The 20,550-nt window shown below is 40.2% G+C and overlaps 1 protein-coding gene across 3 annotated transcripts in view; it reads left to right on the top strand.

Annotated features, from left to right (window-relative positions):
* supt20 (SPT20 homolog, SAGA complex component) overlaps positions 1-20,550 on the top strand; it is a 49,101-nt gene that overhangs the window by 17,994 nt on the left and 10,557 nt on the right. For all 3 annotated transcript variants that reach the window (XM_061896820.1, XM_061896819.1, XM_061896821.1), the window contains exons 17-22: positions 4,436-4,591; positions 7,940-8,234; positions 8,304-8,419; positions 11,185-11,240; positions 11,319-11,426; positions 18,359-18,443. In XM_061896820.1, coding sequence (XP_061752804.1) covers positions 4,436-4,591; positions 7,940-8,234; positions 8,304-8,419; positions 11,185-11,240; positions 11,319-11,426; positions 18,359-18,443 — 816 coding nt within the window. The remainder of the gene's footprint in view (positions 1-4,435; positions 4,592-7,939; positions 8,235-8,303; positions 8,420-11,184; positions 11,241-11,318; positions 11,427-18,358; positions 18,444-20,550) is intronic.

Below are 20,550 nucleotides of genomic sequence, written 5' to 3'. Positions count from 1 at the left end.
CAAAAAAATATCGGTGGTATATTAAATAAAATTTTATTTAAAAAATGATTGCCTCGTTTCTATTTGCAGTTTTCTGAGGTAAATATCAACATTAACTTTTTCCACAGGCTAATAAATTCGAAAATAAAATAAAAATGAGGTGGGCGGGGTTTGGGGGTAGAGGGCGGTGTATATTGTAGCGTTCCGGTAGAGTTAGTGCTGCAAGGGGTTCTGGGTATTTGTTCTGTTGTCTTTATGTTGTGTTACGGTGCGGGTGTTCTCCCGAAATGTGTTTTGTCATTCTTGTTTGGTGTGGGTTCACAGTGTGGCACATATTTGTAACAATGTTAAGGTTGTTTATACAGCCACCCTCAGTGTGACCTGTATGGCTGTTGACGGAAGAGTTAGTGCTGCAATGGGTTCTGGGTATTTGTTCTGTTGTGTTACGGTGCAAATGTTCTCCCGAAATGTGTTTGTCATTCTTGTTTGGTGTGGGTTCCTGATAATTCTGGGTAATCAGGGAATTTTCTTAACGGGAATGTCCAGGGTTAATGGAGTGTGAGGATGTTGGAACGGTTCTAATCTGATGAGAAATGAGGGATGTGCAGTTGATTGTATAATGCCCATTCGATGGCGTTGTGTACAAACATCCACTAAAATATGGACCTTTGTCCATATTTTGAACCAATTATTCCTATTTCCCTTGTCTCTTATGGGGAAGTCATCACCATACAAACCTTTCTATTTACCAACCACGTTCAAGAAACTACATTTGTTGATTGAGGTTCCACTGTATCCCCTGCATACTTCCACTTGCACATCCATCCATCCATTTTCTACCACTTATTCAGCCTTGTTGTCATTACATCATGTATTTTTCTCTCCTTTTTTGATTTTTAGGGACCGAATGTCCATTTGGTACTGAGGACCCAATTGTATTTCTAAGGTTTTCTTCTTATTATTATTAGGGACAGAGGACCCTATTGTATTTCTAAGGTTTTATTATTCTTTATTAGGGATCGAATGTCTCTTTGGGACAGAGGACCCTATTGTATTTCTAAGGTTTTCTTATTATTATTATTATTATTAGGGACAGAATGTCCCTTTGGGACAGAATGTCCCTTTGGGACAGAGGACCCTATTGTATTTCTAAGGTTATATTATTCTCTATTAGGGATCGAATGTCCCTTTGGGACAGAGGACCCTATTGTATTTCTAAGGTTTTATTATTCTTTATTAGGGATCGAATGTCTCTTTGGGACAGAGGACCCTATTGTATTTCTAAGGTTTTCTTCTTATTATTATTATTAGGGACAGAATGTCCCTTTGGGACAGGGGACCCTATTGTATTTCTAAGGTTATATTATTCTTTATTAGGGACAGAATGTCCCTTTGGGACAGAGGACCCTATTGTATTTCTAAGGTTTTATTATTCTTTATTAGGGATCGAATGTCTCTTTGGGACAGAGGACCCTATTGTATTTCTAAGGTTTTATTATTTATTAGGGATCGAATGTCTCTTTGGGACAGATGATCCTATTGTATTTCTAAGGTTTTATTATTCTTTATTAGGGATCAAATGTCTCTTTGGGACAGATGACCCTATTGTGTTTCTAAGGTTTTATTATTTATTAGGGATCGAATGTCTCTTTGGGACAGATGACCCTATTGTATTTCTAAGGTTTTATTATTCTTTATTGGGGATCAAATGTCTCTTTGGGACAGATGACCCTATTGTATTTGTAAGCTTTTCTTCTTCTTATTATTATTATTAGGGACAGAATGTCCCTTTGGGACAGAGGACCCTATTGTATTTCTAAGGTTTCATTATTATTATACCGCCGCCTCTTTGAGCTGTAATTTGACCCCCTTAACATGCTTCAAAACTCACCAAATTTTACACACACATTAGGACTGGCGAAAATTGCGATCTAATCAAAAAACAAAAACTCAAAATTGCGCTCTAGCGCCCCCTAGGAAAAAGCACAAACAAAACTGCTTGTAGCTTCCGTTAGGAATGTCGTAGAGACATGAAACAAAAACGTCTATGTAGGTCTGACTCAGACCTAGATTTCATACACTGACCTCCTTCACCAAAAATCAACAGGAAGTTGGTAAAAACCCCTTCAAAACAAAAGTTTCCTACAAAATGTCATTTTTTACCCCGTTGAGCTGTAATTTGACCCCCTTGAAATGCTTCAAAACTCACCAAACTGGACACACACATTAGGACTGGTGAAAATTGCGATCTAATAAAAAAAAAACTCATAATTGCGCTCTAGCGCCCCCTAGGAATAAAACACAAACAAAACTGCTTGTAACTTCCGTTAGGAATGTCGTAGAGACATGAAACAAAAACGTCTATGTAGGTCTGACTTAGACCTAGATTTCATACACTGACCTCCTTCAGCAAAAATCAACAGGAAGTTGGTAAAAAACCCTTCAAAACAAAAGTTTCCTACAAAATGTCATTTTTTGCCCCTTTGGGCTGTAATTTGACCTCCTTAAAATGTTTCAAAACTCACCAAACTGGACACACACATCAGGACTGGCGAAAATTGCGATCTAATAAAAAAAAAAATTGCGCTCTAGCGCCCCCTAGGAATAAAACACAAACAAAACTGCTTATAACTTCCGTTAGGAATGTCGTAGAGACATGAAACAAAAACTTCTATGTAAGTCTGACTTAGACCTAGATTTTATACACGGACCTCCTTCAGCAAAAACCAACAGGAAGTTGGTAAAAACCCCTTCAAAACAAAAGTTTCCTAAAAAATGTCATTTTTGCCCCTTTGTGCTGTAATTTGACCCCCTTAAAATGCTTCAAAACTCATCAAATTTCACACACACATCAGGACTGGCGAAAATTACGATCTAATCCAAAAACCAAAACTCAAAATTGCGCTCTAGCGCCCCCTAGGAAAAAACACAAACAAAACTGCTTGCAACTTCCCTTAGAAATGTCGTAAAGACATGAAACAAAAACCTCTATGTAGGTCTGACTTAGACCTAGATTTTATACACTGACCTCCTTCAGCAAAAATCAATAGGAAGTTGGTAAAAACCCCTTCAAAACAAAAGTTTCCTAAAAAAATGTCATTTTTTCCCCCTTTGAGCTGTAATTTGACCCCCTTAAAATGCTTCAAAACTCACCAAACTGGACACACACATCAGGACTGGTGAAAATTGCGATCTAATCAAAAAAACAAACCTCAAAATTGCGCTCTAGCGCCCCCTAGGAAAAAACACAAACAAAACTGCTTGCAACTTCCCTTAGAAATGTCGTAAAGACATGAAACAAAAACGTCTATGTAGGTCTGACTTAGACCTAGATTTTTTTACACTGGCCTCCAGCAAAAATCAACAGGAAGTTGGTAAAAACCCCTTCAAAACTAAAGTTTCCTAAAAAATGTAATTTTTTCCCCCTTTGAGCTGTAATTTGACCCCCGTAAAATGCTTCAAAATTCACATCAGGAATGGCGAAAATTGCGATCTAATAAAAAAACAAAATTCCAAAACTCAAAATTGCGCTCCTAAGAAGAAAACACAGACAAAACTGCTTGAAACTTCCGATAGGAATGTCGTGGAGACATGAAACAAAAACCTCTATGTAGGTCTCACTTAGACCTACATTTACATCCTACAGCAAAAACCAACAGGAAGTTGGCAATTACTGCTTCAAAACAAAAGTTTTGTATAAACCCGTCACCTTTTTTCAAACATTATCTCCTCTGAGCGCGTTTGTTGTGTCGGCTTCAAACTCGCACAGGAGAGAGATTGAACCCTTCTGATTAAAAGTTGCGCAAAGAGTTTTTCTAAGTAGATTTTACAAGCCTTCAAAGAACTGCTGCGCTGCTGCCGTCTCAAGATGGCCGCTTAAAAGCAGGAAGCACCAGCGTGACCACACAATGCAGAGAAGGTAGGTACTGTGCGGGTAAAGATATGTTGACTGGGTGAAAGGAGGAGGCACCAGTTTGACTCCAGGATACAGAGAAGGTAGGTAATGTGCAGGTAAAGATATGTTGTCTGGGTGAAAGAAGGAGGCACCAGTTTGACTCCAGGATACAGAGAAGGTAGGTAATGTGCAGGTAAAGATATGTTGTCTGGGTGATGGCAGGAAGCACCAGCGTGTATGGGTGAAAGAAAGAAGCACCAGTGTGACCCCAGCATGCAGGGAAGGTAGGTAATGTGCAGGTAAAGATATGTTGAATGGGTAAAAGCAGGAAATATCAGCAAAAGTCGGTCCCGTCCATCGCTGCTTGCAGCTTTAATTACTCTTGTTTTTATTTCTAAGGCCAACAAAAGTAATATGTTATCTGTCCATATATGTTTGTTGTTATTGTTGTTGTTGTTTTTTACAAAATAAAACAATTAAAAAAACATTTCGTTATGCAGCCCTGGGTTAAAAGAAATAAAAAAAAGTTTGAACACCCCCTGCTTTTGGTTTCCCCTGCAGGTAATCCGTACGGTTCCCAAACCAGCAGTGGTCTTCTCAAGTGCCCCACCCCCCCACCTGCCAAGGGCCCGCCTCTGAGCAGGAAGCACTCCATGGAGCTGGGGCAGGTGGGCCTGCTGTCACCTGCCTCGCTGTCACCTATGAGCTCCACGCAGAGTGAGTACCCCCCCCCCCCCGTACTCATCATGACACGTCTTGGAAATGTTCCTTTTGAACATCTGTCCAATATCAGCAACAACAAAAATCTAATCATATGATCTCATATATAAAATGTGTGATATCATGTGCGATACAAGCAGTCCTGCAGCGTGTTTACTCGTGGGTGATATCATGCGCGATACAAGCATTCCCGTGGCGTGTTTACTTTGTGATCCCATGCGCGATGCAAGTCATCCTGCAGTGTGTTTACTTGTGTGTAATATCATGCGCGATACAAGCAGTCTACTTGTGTGTGATATCATGCGCGATACAAGCAGTCTACTTGTGTGTGATATCATGCGCGATACAAGCAGTCCTGCAGCGTGTTTACTCGTGGGTGATATCATGTGCGATACAAGCAGTCCTGCAGCATGTTCACTTGTGTGATGTCATGTGCGATACAAGCAGTCCTGCAGCATGTTCACTTGTGTGATGTCATGTGCGATACAAGTAGTCCTGCAGTGTGTGTTACTTGTGTATGATATCATGTTTGATACAAGCAGTCCTGCAGCGTGTTTACTCGTGGGTGATATAATGTGCGATACAAGCAATCCTGTAGCGTGTTTACTTATGTGTGATATAATGTGCGATACAAGCAGTCCTGCAGCGTTTTTACTTGTGTGTGACATAATGTGCGATACAAGCAGTCATGTAGCTTGTTTACTCGTGTGTGATATAATGTGCGATACAAGCAGTCCTGCAGCATGTTCACTTGTGTGATGTCATGTGCGATACAAGCAGTCCTGCAGCATGTTCACTTGTGTGATGTCATGTGCGATACAAGTAGTCCTGCAGTGTGTGTTACTTGTGTATGATATCATGTTTGATACAAGCAGTCCTGCAGCGTGTTTACTCGTGGGTGATATAATGTGCGATACAAGCAGTCCTGCAGCATGTTCACTTGTGTGACATAATGTGCGATACAAGCAGTCCTGCAGCTTGTTTACTCGTGTGTGATATAATGTGCGATACAAGCAGTCCTGCAGCTTGTTTACTCGTGTGTGATATAATGTGCGATACAAGCAGTCCTGCAGCGTGTTTGCTTGTGGGTGATATCATGTGCGATACAAGCAGTCCTGCAGCATGTTCACTTGTGTGATGTCATGTGCGATACAAGTAGTCCTGCAGCTTGTTTACTTGTGTGTGATATAATGTGCGATACAAGCAGTCCTGCAGCGTGTTTACTTGTGGGTGATATCATGTGCGATGCAAGCAGTCCTGCAGCTTGTTTACTTGTGTGTGATATAATGTGCGATACAAGCAGTCCTGCAGCGTGTTTGCTTGTGGGTGATATCATGTGCGATACAAGCAGTCCTGAAGCATGTTCACTTGTGTGATGTCATGTGCGATACAAGTAGTCCTGCAGCTTGTTTACTTGTGTGTGATATAATGTGTGATACAAGCAGTCCTGCAGCGTGTTTACTTGTGTGTGATATCATGTGCGATGCAAGCAGTCCTGCAGCTTGTTTACTTGTGTGTGATATAATGTGCGATACAAGCAGTCCTGCAGCGTGTTTGCTTGTGGGTGATATCATGTGCGATACAAGCAGTCCTGCAGCATGTTCACTTGTGTGATGTCATGTGCGATACAAGCAGTCCTGTAGCGTGTTTACTTATGTGTGATATAATGTGCGATACAAGCAGTCCTGCAGCGTGTTTACTTGTGTGTGACATAATGTGTGATACAAGTAGTCATGTAGCTTGTTTACTCGTGTGATATAATGTGCGATACAAGCAGTCCTGCAGCGTGTTTACATGTGGGTGATATCATGTTTGATACAAGCAGTCCTGCAGCATGTTCACTTGTGTGATGTCATGTGCGATACAAGTAGTCCTGCAGTGTGTGTTACTTATGTATGATGTGAATGTGAAGTGAATTATATTTATATAGCGCTTTTCTCTAGTGACTCAAAGCGCTTTACATAGTGAAACCCAATATTTAAGTTACATTTAAACCAGTGTGGGTGGCACTGGGAGCAGGTGGGTAAAGTGTCTTGCCCAAGGACACAACGGCAGTGACTAGGATGGCGGAAGCGGGAATCGAACCTGCAACCCTCAAGTTGCTGGCACGGCCGCTCTACCAACCGAGCTATACTGCAGTCCTGCAGCGTGTTTACTTGTGTGTGACATAATGTGTGATACAAGTAGTCATGTAGCTTGTTTACTTGTGTGTGATATAATGTGCGATACAAGCAATCCTGCAGCGTGTTTACATGTGGGTGATATCATGTGCGATACAAGCAGTCCTGCAGCATGTTCACTTGTGTGACATAATGTGCGATACAAGCAGTCCTGCAGCTTGTTTACTCGTGTGTGATATAATGTGCGATACAAGCAGTCCTGCAGCGTGTTTGCTTGTGGGTGATATCATGTGCGATACAAGCAGTCCTGCAGCATGTTCACTTGTGTGATGTCATGTGCGATACAAGTAGTCCTGCAGCTTGTTTACTTGTGTGTGATATAATGTGCGATACAAGCAGTCCTGCAGCGTGTTTACTTGTGGGTGATATCATGTGCGATGCAAGCAGTCCTGCAGCTTGTTTACTTGTGTGTGATATAATGTGCGATACAAGCAGTCCTGCAGCGTGTTTGCTTGTGGGTGATATCATGTGCGATGCAAGCAGTCCTGCAGCGTCTTTACTCGTGTGTGATATCATGTGAAATGCAAGCAGTCCTGCAGCGTCTTTACTCGTGTGTGATATCATGTGCAATGCAAGCAGTCCTGCAGCGTCTTTACTCGTGTGTGATATCATGTGCGATGCAAGCAGTCCTGTAGCTTGTTTACTCGTGTGTGATATCATGTGCGATTCAAGCAGAGCCCCTGCACTATTTTTAAGTGGGATCCTTTTTATTGAGGTTTTTGTTTTACACGGCTGAAACAAATATAATCATAAATCAAAATCAACACTGACTTATGTAAGGCTTCAATTACTTCATTTCAAATATTTCACTCTGAACATTTTTTGGTGGAAAATGCTGCACATTTTGTGTTTTGCCATAAAACAAATACACCATTTTTGAAAAATAATATTACATACACATAAAGAACTGAAGGGGATCCGGAGATTAAAGGTATTGAATAAAAAATAAATACAATATATGACATTTTTATGACTGAGCCTTTGGGGTCCCCGGGGGTCCAAACTCGAGGGAGCCCAAAGGAGTAAAAAAAAATGTTGTAATGGTTTTATAAAATGAAAAATATTAATAACGTGTTTTGATTTTTCGGTGGAAAAAGTTTGGACACCCCTGCTACGGTCATTGCCGCCCTGCACCTAAAAACATGTCCGTGTTGTCCCCCTGCAGGATCAGGCACCTCCAAGCCCTCCACCCCCACCAACACGCCGTGCTCCACGCCGCACCCCGCCGACCCCCTCTCCGCCACGCCCACCCCTTTGGAGGCCTCGGCGCTGCAGAGCCAGTCGCAGCCCGCCCTCCTCACGCCGTTCGCCCAGCAGCAGCTCACGCTCAGCCAGCCCCTGCCCGTCATGACCATCCCCCTGCCCACCATGGGCACCTCCATCACCACGGGGACCACCTCGGCGCAGGTCGTGGCCAACCCGGCCGGCCTCAACTTCATCAACGTGGTCAGCTCCGTCTGGTAAGCTGCGGCGCCGCGGTCGGACGCTAGCGAGGGGTCTGATGGCACGCTCTTGATGTCTCGTTGCAGCAACCCCCAGACGCTGATGAGCAGCTCCAATGCCGTGCTGGGCCCCGGACTCAACCTGAGTGGTCTTCTGCCGTCTGGGGGCCTGATGCCCTCCATGCAGCCCAACACACAGACCGGTGAGTTGGGATCTGAGGAAACAATACACAGGTCTTCAGCTAGGTGGCAGCACTGCTCAAACATGAAATAACGATGTCCTTTCACGTTTAATTACTATTAGACTAGTGTTTATAGTGGGTGAGCATGATAAGATGTTAAGGGGGGCGTGAGAAAACGATACACAAGTCTTCGGCTAGGTGGCAACATTGCTCAAACATGAAATACAGATGTCCTTTCATGTTTAATTACTATCAGACTAGTGTTTATAGTGGGGTGGGCATGATAAGATGTCAGGGGGGCGTGAGAAAACAATACACAAGTCTAAAGCGAGGTGATGGCACTGCTCGAATATGAAATACAGATGTCCTTTCACGCTTAGTTACTATTAGACTAGTGTTTATAGTGGGGTGGGCATGATAAGATGTCAGGGGGGCGTGAGAAAACAATACACAAGTCTAAAGCGAGGTGATGGCACTGCTCGAATATGAAATACAGGTGTCCTTTCACGCTTAGTTACTATTAGACTAGTGTTTATAGTGGGGTGGGCATGATAAGATGTCAGGGGGGCGTGAGAAAACTGTACACAAGTCTTCAGCTAGGTGGCAACATTGCTCAAACATGAAATACAGATGTCCTTCCACCTTTAATTACTATTAGACCAGTGTTTATGGTGGGGTGGGCATGGTAAGATGTCAAGGGGGCGTGAGAAAACGATACACAAGTCTTCGGCTAGGTGGCAACATTGCTCAAACATGAAATACAGATTTTCTTTCATGTTTAATTACTATTAAACTAGTGTTTATAGTGGGGTGGACATGATAAGATGTCAGGGGGGCGTGAGAAAACGATACATGTGTCTTCAGCTAGGTGGCAGCACTGTTCGAACATGAAATACATAAGTCCTTTCATGTTTAATTACTATTAAACTAGTGTTTATAGTGGGGTGGGCATGATAAGATGTCAGGGGGGCGTGAGAAAACAATACACAAGTCTAAAGCGAGGTGGGAGCACTGCTCGAACATTAAATACAGATGTCCTTCCACGTTTAATTACTATTAGACCAGTGTTTATAGTGGGGTGGGCATGATAAGATGTCAAGGGGGGCGTGAGAAAACAATACTGTACATCCACAACTAAACTACTGACTAAACTACTACTATTACGCTAGTGTTTATAGTGGGGTGGGCGTGATAAGATATTAAGGGGGGGGCGTAAGAAAAGAATACATGTGTCTTCAGCTAGGTGGCCGCACTGCCCGAACATGAAATACAGATGTCCTTTCATGTTTAATTACTACTAAACTAGTGTTTATAGTGGGGTGGGCATGATAAGATGTCAGGAGGGGCGTGAAAAAAAACAATACATGTGCCTTCAGCTAGGTGGCAGCACTGTTCGAACATGAAATATAGATGTCCTTCCATGTTTAATTACTATTAGACCAGTGTTTATAGTGGGGTGGGCATGATAAGGTGTCAGGGGGGCGTGAGAAAACTGTACACAAGTCTTCAGCTAGGTGGCAGCACTGCTCGAACATGAAATACAGATCTCCTTTCATGTTTAATTACTATCAGACTACTGTTTATAGTGGGGTTGGCATGATAAGATGTCGGGTGGGGGGCGTGAGAAAACTGTAAACAAGTCTTCAGCTAGGTGGCAGCACTGTTCGAACATGAAATATAGATGTCCTTCCATGTTTAATTACTATTAGACCAGTGTTTATAGTGGGGTGGGCATGATAAGATGTCGGGGGGCGTGAGAAAAACAATACACAAGTCTTCAGCTAGGTGGCAGCACTGATCAAATATGAATTACGGACGGCCTTTCGTGTTTAATTACTATTAGACTAGTGTTTATAGTGGGATGGGCATGATAAGATGTCGGGTGGGGGGCGTGAGAAAACTGTAAACAAGTCTTCAGCTAGGTGGCAGAACTGTTCGAATATGAAATACAGATGTCCTTTCATGTTTAATTACTTTTAGACTAGTGTTTATAGTGGGGTGGCGTGATAAGATGTCAGAGGGGGCGTGAGAAAACAATACACAATTTTTCAACTATGGGGCAGCACTAATCAAATATGAAATACAGACAGCCTTTCATGTTTAATTACTATTGGACTAGTGTTTATAGTGGGGTGGGCATGATAAGATGTTGGGGGGGGGCGTGAGAAAACTGTACACAAGTATTCAGCTAGTTGGCAGAACTGTTCGAACATGAAATATAGATGTCCTTTCATGTCTAATTACTATTAGACTAGTGTCTATAGTGGGGTGGGCATGATAAAATGTCAGAGGGGGCGTGAGAAAACAATACACAATTTTTTAGCTATGTGGCAGCACTGATCAAATATGAAATACAGACGGCCTTCCATGTTTAATTACTATTGGACTCGTGTTTATAGTGGGGTGGGCATGATAAGATGTTGGGGGGGGCGTGAGAAAACTGTACACAAGTCTTCAGCTTGGTGGCAGCACTGCTCACCCCTGAAATATAGATATCCTTTCAAGTATTCTAATCATTACACCAGTGTTTATATAGTGGGGTGGGCATGATAAATTGTCGGTGGGGCGGGGGGCGTGAGAAAACAATACACAAGCCTCCAGCTAGTTGGCAGCGCTGCTCGAACATTGAATAAAGGCATCCCTTTCAAGTGTTATAATCATTAGATTAGTATTTATGTGGTGAGATGAGCATGATGGGGGGGCGTGAGAAAGGCCTGCACAAGACCAATCATACTATTTCCGGGCTCATATCCACAATTCCTAATCACCACCAACAATTGTTCCAGGGAGTCACTTCGGCCTGAACAGCAGCACGGGCCTGCGACCACTGAACCTGCTGCAGGTAACACCTCGGCACTTTTTTTCTTTCTCTCCTCCCCTTCCTGCCCCGCTCACGCCCCCCCTGCGATTACACCTGCAGATCCCCACCGGTCCTCTCATCTTTAATCCCGTGCAGCAGCAGCAGCTCTCCCAGTTCTCACCGCAGAGTCAGTCCGCCACTTCCAGCCCTCAGCAGCAGGGGGAGACGGTGAGTCGATACGGCGCCGCTTGTTTTGGTGCGGAAGTCGGTACTATCGGGTTTCACTTCAGGTCAAATCGAACGGTGCTACGCTTTGATTCAAGTACGCTTAGTAGAAAACACAAAGTGAGGCTGAACTCTTCCAAAAGTGTGGTAGCTTGGATTTGCCATAGACAGGCTACTGTTAGCATTAGCGATTTTACATGACGATTTCAACACCTTCAGATTTGGGAGTGAAAACGTCAACCCGTGTCGGCAATAACGGCGTTAATTGTGTGAACGTCCAAGCATTCGCACACGTTATTATACACACAAAAATGTCAATTTATTATTATGATTCTTCAACAAACGTTTGCTACAGTCCATAGCCCGAATTTTTATTCCGATCAGAACCGTTCCGGTGTTGAAACGTTTGGCTCGATCTGGAATCGTTTGCTCACTATAGAAATTGTTCGGAAATATTTCGGATTACCCAGAATCCACGGTTTACCGGGACATTTTTCCAACTTGCACACTTGGCGCATTTCTCACCCGATTCGAACCATTCCACTGTCAACACCTTCCACTCACCTTGGACAATTAAAGTGCCAAGTTAAAAAAAAAAATTCCAGGAACTCCCAAAAATGCCCAGTTTTCACCTGTTCCTGGAAAGTTGTCACAGTCCACATTTTCAACCAAATAAAACCATCAAAACATTCCGTAGTTGTGACAACAAAAGCTTTTTTTTCGTACAAATTCCCGGTTTTCCCGAAATTCCAGGAATTAGGAAATACCAATCCTAAAAGAAAAAGTTAAAGTTAAAAAAAAGTTAAAGTTACAATTTTAAGTTAAAGTTAAAAAGTTAAAGTTAAAGTTAAAAAGTTCAAGTTAAAAAAAAGAAGTTTAAAAAAAATAGAAGTTAAAATCCAATCCACTTTATTTATATAGCACATTTAAACAATAACGTTTCCAAAGTGCTGCACAGCCATGTTAAAAACAATTGTAAAAAATAAAATAAAATAAAAAAAAATATATATATATATATTATGCTCCACCAATGACTGAATAAAAATAAATATAAATAAAAACAATATAAAAACAAATATGATTAAAAACTATTTTAAAGGGTAAAATCAAAACAGTTTTTAACTTTTTAACTTTAAAGTTAAAAAGTTAAAGTTAAAGTTAGAAAAAGTTAAAAAGTTTTAATAATTCACAAATATTCTTCGTCGAAAAAACAGAAGCTAAAATGAAGAATTACATTAAAAAACATTTTATTATTCTTTATAATAAAAAAATACTTGAACATTGATTTAAATTGTCAGGAAAGAAGAGGAAGGAATTTAAAAGGTAAAAATGTGTTTAAAAATCCTAAAATCATTTTTAAGGTTGTATTTTTTTCTCTAAAATTGTCTTTCTGAAAGTTATAAGAAGCAAAGTAAAAAAATAAATGAATTTATTTAAACAAGTGAAGACCAAGTCTTTCAAATATTTTCTTGGATTTTCAAATTCTATTTGAGTTTTGTCTCTCTCAGAATTAAAAATGTCGAGCAAAGCCAGACCAGCTTGCTAGTAAATAAATACAATTTAAAAAAATAGAGGCAGCTCACTGGTAAGTGCTGCTATTTGAGCTATTTTTAGAACAGGCCAGCGGGCACCAACCTTTTTGAAAGCAAGAGCTACTTCTTGGGTACTGATTAATGCGAAGGGCTACCAGTTTGATACACACTTCAATAAATTGCCAGAAATAGCCAATTTGCCCGATTTACCTTTAATAAATAAATCTATATATGTTAAAAAATAATGGGAATTTCTGTCCGTCATTCGGTCGTACATTTTTTTCCCTTTTACGGAAGGTTTTTTGTAGAGAATAAATGATGAAAAAAACACTTAATTGGACGGTTTAAAAGTAGAGAAAACAGGAAAAAAATGAAAATTATATTTTGAAACATAGTTTGTCTTCAATTTTGACTCTTTAAAATGTATAATTCAACCGAAAAAAAGAATAGAAAAACTAGCTAATTCGAATCTTTCTGAAAAAGTTTAAAAAATAATTTATGGAACATCATTCGTAATTTTTCCTGATTAAGATTAATTTTAGAATTTTGATGACATGTTTTAAATGTGTTAAAATCCAATCTGCACTTTGTTAGAATATATAACAAATTGGACCAAGCTATATTTCTAACAAAGATAAATCATTATTTCTTCTAGGTTTTCCAGAACAAAAATTTTAAAAGAAATTCAAAAGACTTTGAAATAAGATTTACATTTTATTCTAAAGATTTTCGAGATTCCAGAATATTTTTTTTGAATTTTAATCATGATAAGTTTGAAGAAATACTTCACAAATATTCTTTGTCAAAAAAACAGAAGCTAAAATGAAGAATTACATTAAAAAACATTTTATTATTCTTTATGATAAAAAAAAAATACTTGAACATTGATTTAAATTGTCAGGAAAGAAGAGGAAGGAATTTGAAAGGTAAAAATGTGTTTAAAAATCCTAAAATCATTTTTAAGGTTGTATTTTTTCTCTAAAATTGTCTTTCTGAAAGTTATAAGAAGCAAAGTAAAAAAATAAATGAATTTATTCAAACAAGTGAAGACCAAGTCTTTCAAATATTTTCTTGGATTTTCAAATTCTATTTGAGTTTTGTCTCTCTTAGAATTAAAAATGTCCAGCAAAGCGAGACCAGCTTGCTAGTAAATAAATACAATTTAAAAAATAGAGGCAGCTCACTGGTAAGTGCTGCTATTTGAGCTATTTTTAGAACAGGCCAGCGGGCGACCTGGTGCCCGCGAGCACCGCGTTGGTGACCCCTGACCTATCATATGTTACACTGAGTGCAGATAAATACCAAATGTTCTAAAAGCCACGAGCACTCGCCTGAGGGACATCAAAAACATAACTGCTTTGGCCGCAGCGGTACTCAGTTGTAATACACCTTTCCACCACCTGTGGCAGTATTGACACCATCAAACAAACAGAAGAAGTCATAGAGAAGCTTCTTCAGTGCAAAAAATACGACTACATATGTATTTTTTTTTTGTACTTTTGCACTGTTTAGTTAAGAAACATATTCATTAAGCGTATTAGCTCATGCTAACGTCGCTAGCGTCATTACAAAAATGCATGAAAACACTCCCGCGGACATCACACATGGGACGCTTTAGTAAGTAAGAAGTGTTTTAGTTATATTGTAAAACTTACAAAGGTCTTTTGGATTGATGGATAAAGAATCCATATGAGTAAAAACGCTATGGACGACTAGAAGATTGTCTTTGTTATATTGTAAAACTTAGTAATGTTGCTTGGATTGATGAATAAAGAATCCATATGAGTAAAAACGCTATGGACGGCTAGAAGATTGTCTTAGTTATATTGTAAAACTTACCAATGTTGCTTGGATTGATGAATAAAGAATCCATATGAGTAAAAACGCTATGGACGGCTAGAGGATTGTCTTAGTTATATTGTAAAACTTACCAATGTTGCTTGGATTGATGAATAAAGAATCCATATGAGTAAAAACGCTATGGACGACTAGAAGATTGTCTTAGTTATATTGTAAAACTTACTAATGTTGCTTGGATTGATGAATAAAGAATCCATATGAGTAAAAACGCTATGGACGGCTCGAAGATTGTCTTAGTTATATTGTAAAACTTACCAATGTTGCTTGGATTGATGAATACAGAATCCATATGAGTAAAAACGCTATGGACGGCTAGAAGATTGTCTTAGTTATATTGTAAAACTTACCAATGTTGCTTGGATTGATGAATACAGAATCCATATGAGTAAAAACGATATGGACGGCTAGAAGATTGTCTTAGTTATATTGTAAAACTTACCAATGTTGCTTGGATTGATGAATAAAGAATCCATATGAGTAAAAACGCTATGGACGGCTAGAAGATTGTCTTAGTTATATTGTAAAACTTACCAATGTTGCTTGGATTGATGAATAAAGAATCCATATGAGTAAAAACGCTATGGACGACTAGAAGATTGTCTTAGTTATATTGTAAAACTTACTAATGTTGCTTGGATTGATGAATAAAGAATCCATATGAGTAAAAACGCTATGGACGGCTAGAAGATTGTCTTAGTTATATTGTAAAACTTACCAATGTTGCTTGGATTGATGAATAAAGAATCCATATGAGTAAAAACGCTATGGACGACTAGAAGATTGTCTTAGTTATATTGTAAAACTTACTAATGTTGCTTGGATTGATGAATAAAGAATCCATATGAGTAAAAACTCTATGGACGGCTAGAAGATTGTCTTAGTTATATTGTAAAACTTACTAATGTTGCTTGGATTGATGAATAAAGAATCCATATGAGTAAAAACGCTATGGACGGCTAGAAGATTGTCTTAGTTATATTGTAAAACTTACCAATGTTGCTTGGATTGATGAATACAGAATCCATATGAGTAAAAACGCTATGGACGGCTAGAAGATTGTCTTAGTTATATTGTAAAACTTACTAATGTTGTTTGGATTGATGAATAAAGAATCCATATGAGAAAAAACGCTATGGACGGCTAGAAGATTGTCTTAGTTATATTGTAAAACTTACTAATGTTGCTTGGATTGATAAATAAAGAATCCATATGAGTAAAAACGCTATGGACGGCTAGAAGATTGTCTTAGTTATATTGTAAAACTTACTAATGTTGCTTGGATTGATGAATGAAGAAGCCATACGAGTAAAAACTCTACGGGCGGCTAGAGGACTGTAGGGTACTCGAGTTTGTAAAAAAAAATAATAATAATGAGCGGTAAATGAAAAGAAAATGCAGCAGCACCTTCTCTTTGTATTTCCTTGGGTTTTTTAAAAAACGTTTTAATTAGAGATGTCCAATAATGGCTTTTTTGACGATATTGTCCAGCTCTAAATTACCGATACCGATATATACAGTGGTGGATCGAACACATTATGCATAGTTTTGTTGTGATGCATTAAACAATATAATAAGGTTTTCCACTCAAGTTGTGACAAAAAAAAGCCAACATGGCACCGCCATATTTATTATTGTAGTCACTAAGTGCATTATTTTTTTTTAACCTTCCTCCAAACAGCAGCTTGGAATTTGGGACCTGCTCTCCCTTAGAGAGCATGAGGAGGTTGAGGTGGGCGGGGTTGAGGTTTGAGGTAGCGAGGGGTGCATATTGGGTATTTGTTGTGTTATGGTGCGGATGTGTTTGTCATTCTTGTTTGGTGTGGGGTTCACAGTGTGGCGCATATTTGTGACAGTGTTCAAGTTGTTTACGCGGCCACCCTCAGTGTGACCTGTATGGCTGTTGACCAAGTATGCCTTGCATTCGCTTGTGTGTGTGAAAAGCCGTAGATATAATGTAACCTTTAAGGTTTATTGGTACTTCTCCCTACGTCCCTGTATCACTCCGTACAGCAGCGTTTTGAAAAGTCATATATTTTACTGTTTGAAACCAATACCGATTATTTCCGATATCACATTTTAAAGCATTCATCACAGGGGTCGGGAACCTTTTTGGCTGAGAGAGCCAAGAAAGCCAAACATTTTAAAATGTATTCCCCTAAGAGCCATATCATATTTTTTAACATTGACTACAACTAAATGCGTGCATTTTTTAAGTAAAACCTAAATTTTTAGAGTATAATAAGTCTCTAATTATTTTTGATAACATTATTTTTTGAACAGGTGCGGTTGAAACGGATGGATGGATTAAAATGCATGAGCACGTTTTATATTTTGAACGTTATTTTAACATCGTGATTACCAGCGGAGTTATTCATTACTTATCGTGTTAAGCAATGTCGGCTCAGATTTATCCGAGAGCCAGATGCAGTCATCAAAAGAGCCACAGGTTCCCTACCCCTGATTTATCAGGCGATAATTTCGGCCGTCCGATATCATCGGACATCTCTAGTTTTAATACGACCTTTAGCGAAGACAATTAGCCACACTGTTTTATAAGCCGCAGGGTTCAAAGTGTAGGTAGAAAAGAAAGTAGACTTATAGATGACCAATACTGACTACAACTAGGCGGCATAGCTCGGTTGGTAGAGTGGCAATAGTAATACCAAAAAATACGACACTGAAATGTCTACATGCTTAAAAAAAAAAAAAAAAAATTAGCATGCTAAAATGCTAACTCTGGTACGTGCTAGGTACCAATATATATATCACACTTAGGGGTGCGTACCTGAGAAATTCCCCGGATGCTATCGTTAGCACGGCTCTTACCTGAAAAATTAGCTACACCGAAGTTAGCATGATAACGTTAGCATGCTACCAGGCATCATTCATGCGGAAACACAATATTTGACGCTGAGGTGTATATGTGATACATTTGCTACATGGTAAGTACACGGTGTGTACATGGCAAATCCGCTAAAAATAACAGTGTTGGCATGTTAACAATGTTAGCATGCTAAAATGCTAACTTGCGACAAGTAGCAAAATATATTACTTTGGTGTGTGTACCCGAAAGATTCTCTTAAAATGCTCGGATGCTAATGTTAGCATGCATCAGGACAAAAACATGACCGAGGTTCATACCTACAAAATTAGCTACAACAAAGTTAGCATACTAACGTTAGCATGCTAACATGTATCATTTATGAGGTAACATAGTACTTGACCCTGAGGTGTATACATAATAAATTAGCTAAAAATGCTTGCGTGCTAATGTTACAGTGCGAAAATGCTAACTTGCGACAAATAGCAAAAAATATTACTTTGATGTGTGACCCGGAGAAATTCTCTTAAAATGCTCGGATGCTAATGTTAGCATGCATCAGGACAAAAACATGACCGAGGTTCATACCTACAAAATTAGCATGCTAACATGTATCATTTATGAGATAACATAGTATTTGACCCTTAGTCGTATACATGATAAATTAGCTAAAAAGGAACGCCACAAAAACAAAAATGTGACAACTGCCCTCTGGTCCGCAGGGCGACCAGTGCGGCGATGCAAGTCTAGGAAGCCAGCAAACTGCCGTCATCAATTTGGGCAGCTTCATGTCCCCGCAGGCAGCAGGTAGGACGCCTCTTTTCCTCTCCCCTTGAAGCCACACCATTCACATCTCCTAAAGGACCCTCCATGACTGACATCTCCCAGTCCTTCTAGAATGTTCTGAACCCCCTCCCCGTCTTACGGAGGCTCCTTTGTGTCTTTATCACCAAAGAACAGATTTTTGCTTTTAACATCAAATTATGCTCACAGTGTCATTGAAGACACATTTGTGAAGCAACACATTCAGTTTCAGTGTGAAATAAAAAATAAAAAAGTCGGTGTTAAAAAAAAATTCTGTTTAAACATTCCATTAAGTTATGTTGACAATTTCATTGACTAAAAAACTGTTCAAAAATGTAGCTTGTTGAAGTGAAAAAAGAGCACATTTACTGTAAAAAAATTCAGCACAAAAATAGTCGGTCTGTGTCACGTGACTTCAAACTTGACACCTGATTGGCTGGTTCTGAGCTTGCTTCAGTCATGATAGATAAATAAATAGATAGATTTTTAAGCCACAAGCATTTCTGCTCTTAATTTTTATACACTATTTTTTTATTTGATCAAATTATCAATCAATCAATCAATCAATCAATCAATGTTTATTTATATAGGCCCAAATCACAAATGTCTCAAAGGGCTGCACAAACCATTACGACTACAACATCCTCGGAAGAACCCACAAAAGGGCAAGGAAAACTCACATCCAGTGGGACGCCAGTGACAATGCTGACTATGAGAAACCTTGGAGAGGACCTCAGATGTGGGTAACCCCCCCTAGGGGACCGAAAGCAATGGATGTCGAGCGGGTCTAACATGATACTGTGAAAGTTCAATCCATAGTGGCTCCAACACAGCCGCGAGAGTTCAGTCCAAAGCGGATCCAAGACAGCAGCGAGAGTCCCGTCCACAGGAAACCATCCCAAGCGGAGGCGGATCAGCAGCATAGAGATGTCCCCAACCGATACACAGGCGAGCGGGTCTAACATGATACTGTGAAAGTTCAATCCATAGTGGCTCCAACACAGCCGCGAGAGTTCAGTTCAAGCGGATCCAAGACAGCAGCGAGAGTCCCGTCCACAGGAAACCATCCCAAGCGGAGGCGGATCAGCAGCGTAGAGATGTCCCCAACCGATACACAGGCGAGCGGGTCTAACATGATACTGTGAAAGTTCAATCCATAGTGGCTCCAACACAGCCGCGAGAGTTCAGTTCAAAGCGGATTCAAGACAGCAGCGAGAGTCCCGTCCACAGGAAACCATCCCAAGAGGAGGCGGATCAGCAGCGTAGAGATGTCCCCAACCGATACACAGGCGAGCGGGTCTAACATGATACTGTGAAAGTTCAATCCATAGTGGCTCCAACACAGCCGCGAGAGTTCAGTCCAAAGCGGATCCAAGACAGCAGCGAGAGTCCCGTCCACAGGAAACCATCTCAAGCGGAGGCGGATCAGCAGCGTAGAGATGTCCCCAACCGATACACAGGCGAGCGGGTCTAACATGATACTGTGAAAGTTCAATCCATAGTGGCTCCAACACAGCCGCGAAAGTTCAGTTCAAAGTGGATCCAAGACAGCAGCGAGAGTCCCGTCCACAGGAAACCATCCCAAGCGGAGGCGGATCAGCAGCGTAGAGATGTCCCCAACCGATACATAGGCGAGCGGTCCATCCTGGGTCCCGACGAGCGGTCCATCCTGGATCTCGACTCTGGGCAGCCAGTACTTCATCCATGGTCATCGGAACGGACCCCCTCCACAAGGGAGGGGGGGGACATAGGAGAAAAAAGAAAAGAAGCGGCAGATCAACTGGTCTAAAAAGGAGGTCTATTTAAAGGCTAGAGTATACAGATGAGTTTCAAGGTTAAATGATGCTGCCAATTTCATTGAATTGAATCATTTGTAAGCAAAATGTGTTTAAAAATCCGGTTTGTTAAAATTCTAAAAATCACTGTAAAAAGATTGTGTTTAAAAATTCAGTCTGTGTCACGTGACTTCATACTCGACACCTGGTTCTGAGGCAGGATCCATTGCTTCAGTCCAAATTAGAATTTTAAAGCCACGAATATTTCGGCACTGAATTTTTATACAGTAAAATTTGATATTTTATAAACTTTTTTTGCACTGAATTTTTATTTT

The sequence above is a fragment of the Nerophis ophidion genome, linkage group LG04 (assembly GCF_033978795.1).
Source record: "Nerophis ophidion isolate RoL-2023_Sa linkage group LG04, RoL_Noph_v1.0, whole genome shotgun sequence".
NCBI classification, from domain to species: Eukaryota; Metazoa; Chordata; class Actinopteri; order Syngnathiformes; family Syngnathidae; genus Nerophis; species Nerophis ophidion.
Note: the sequence above shows the minus strand (reverse complement) of the source record. Positions and strands in the feature narration are given on the sequence as shown.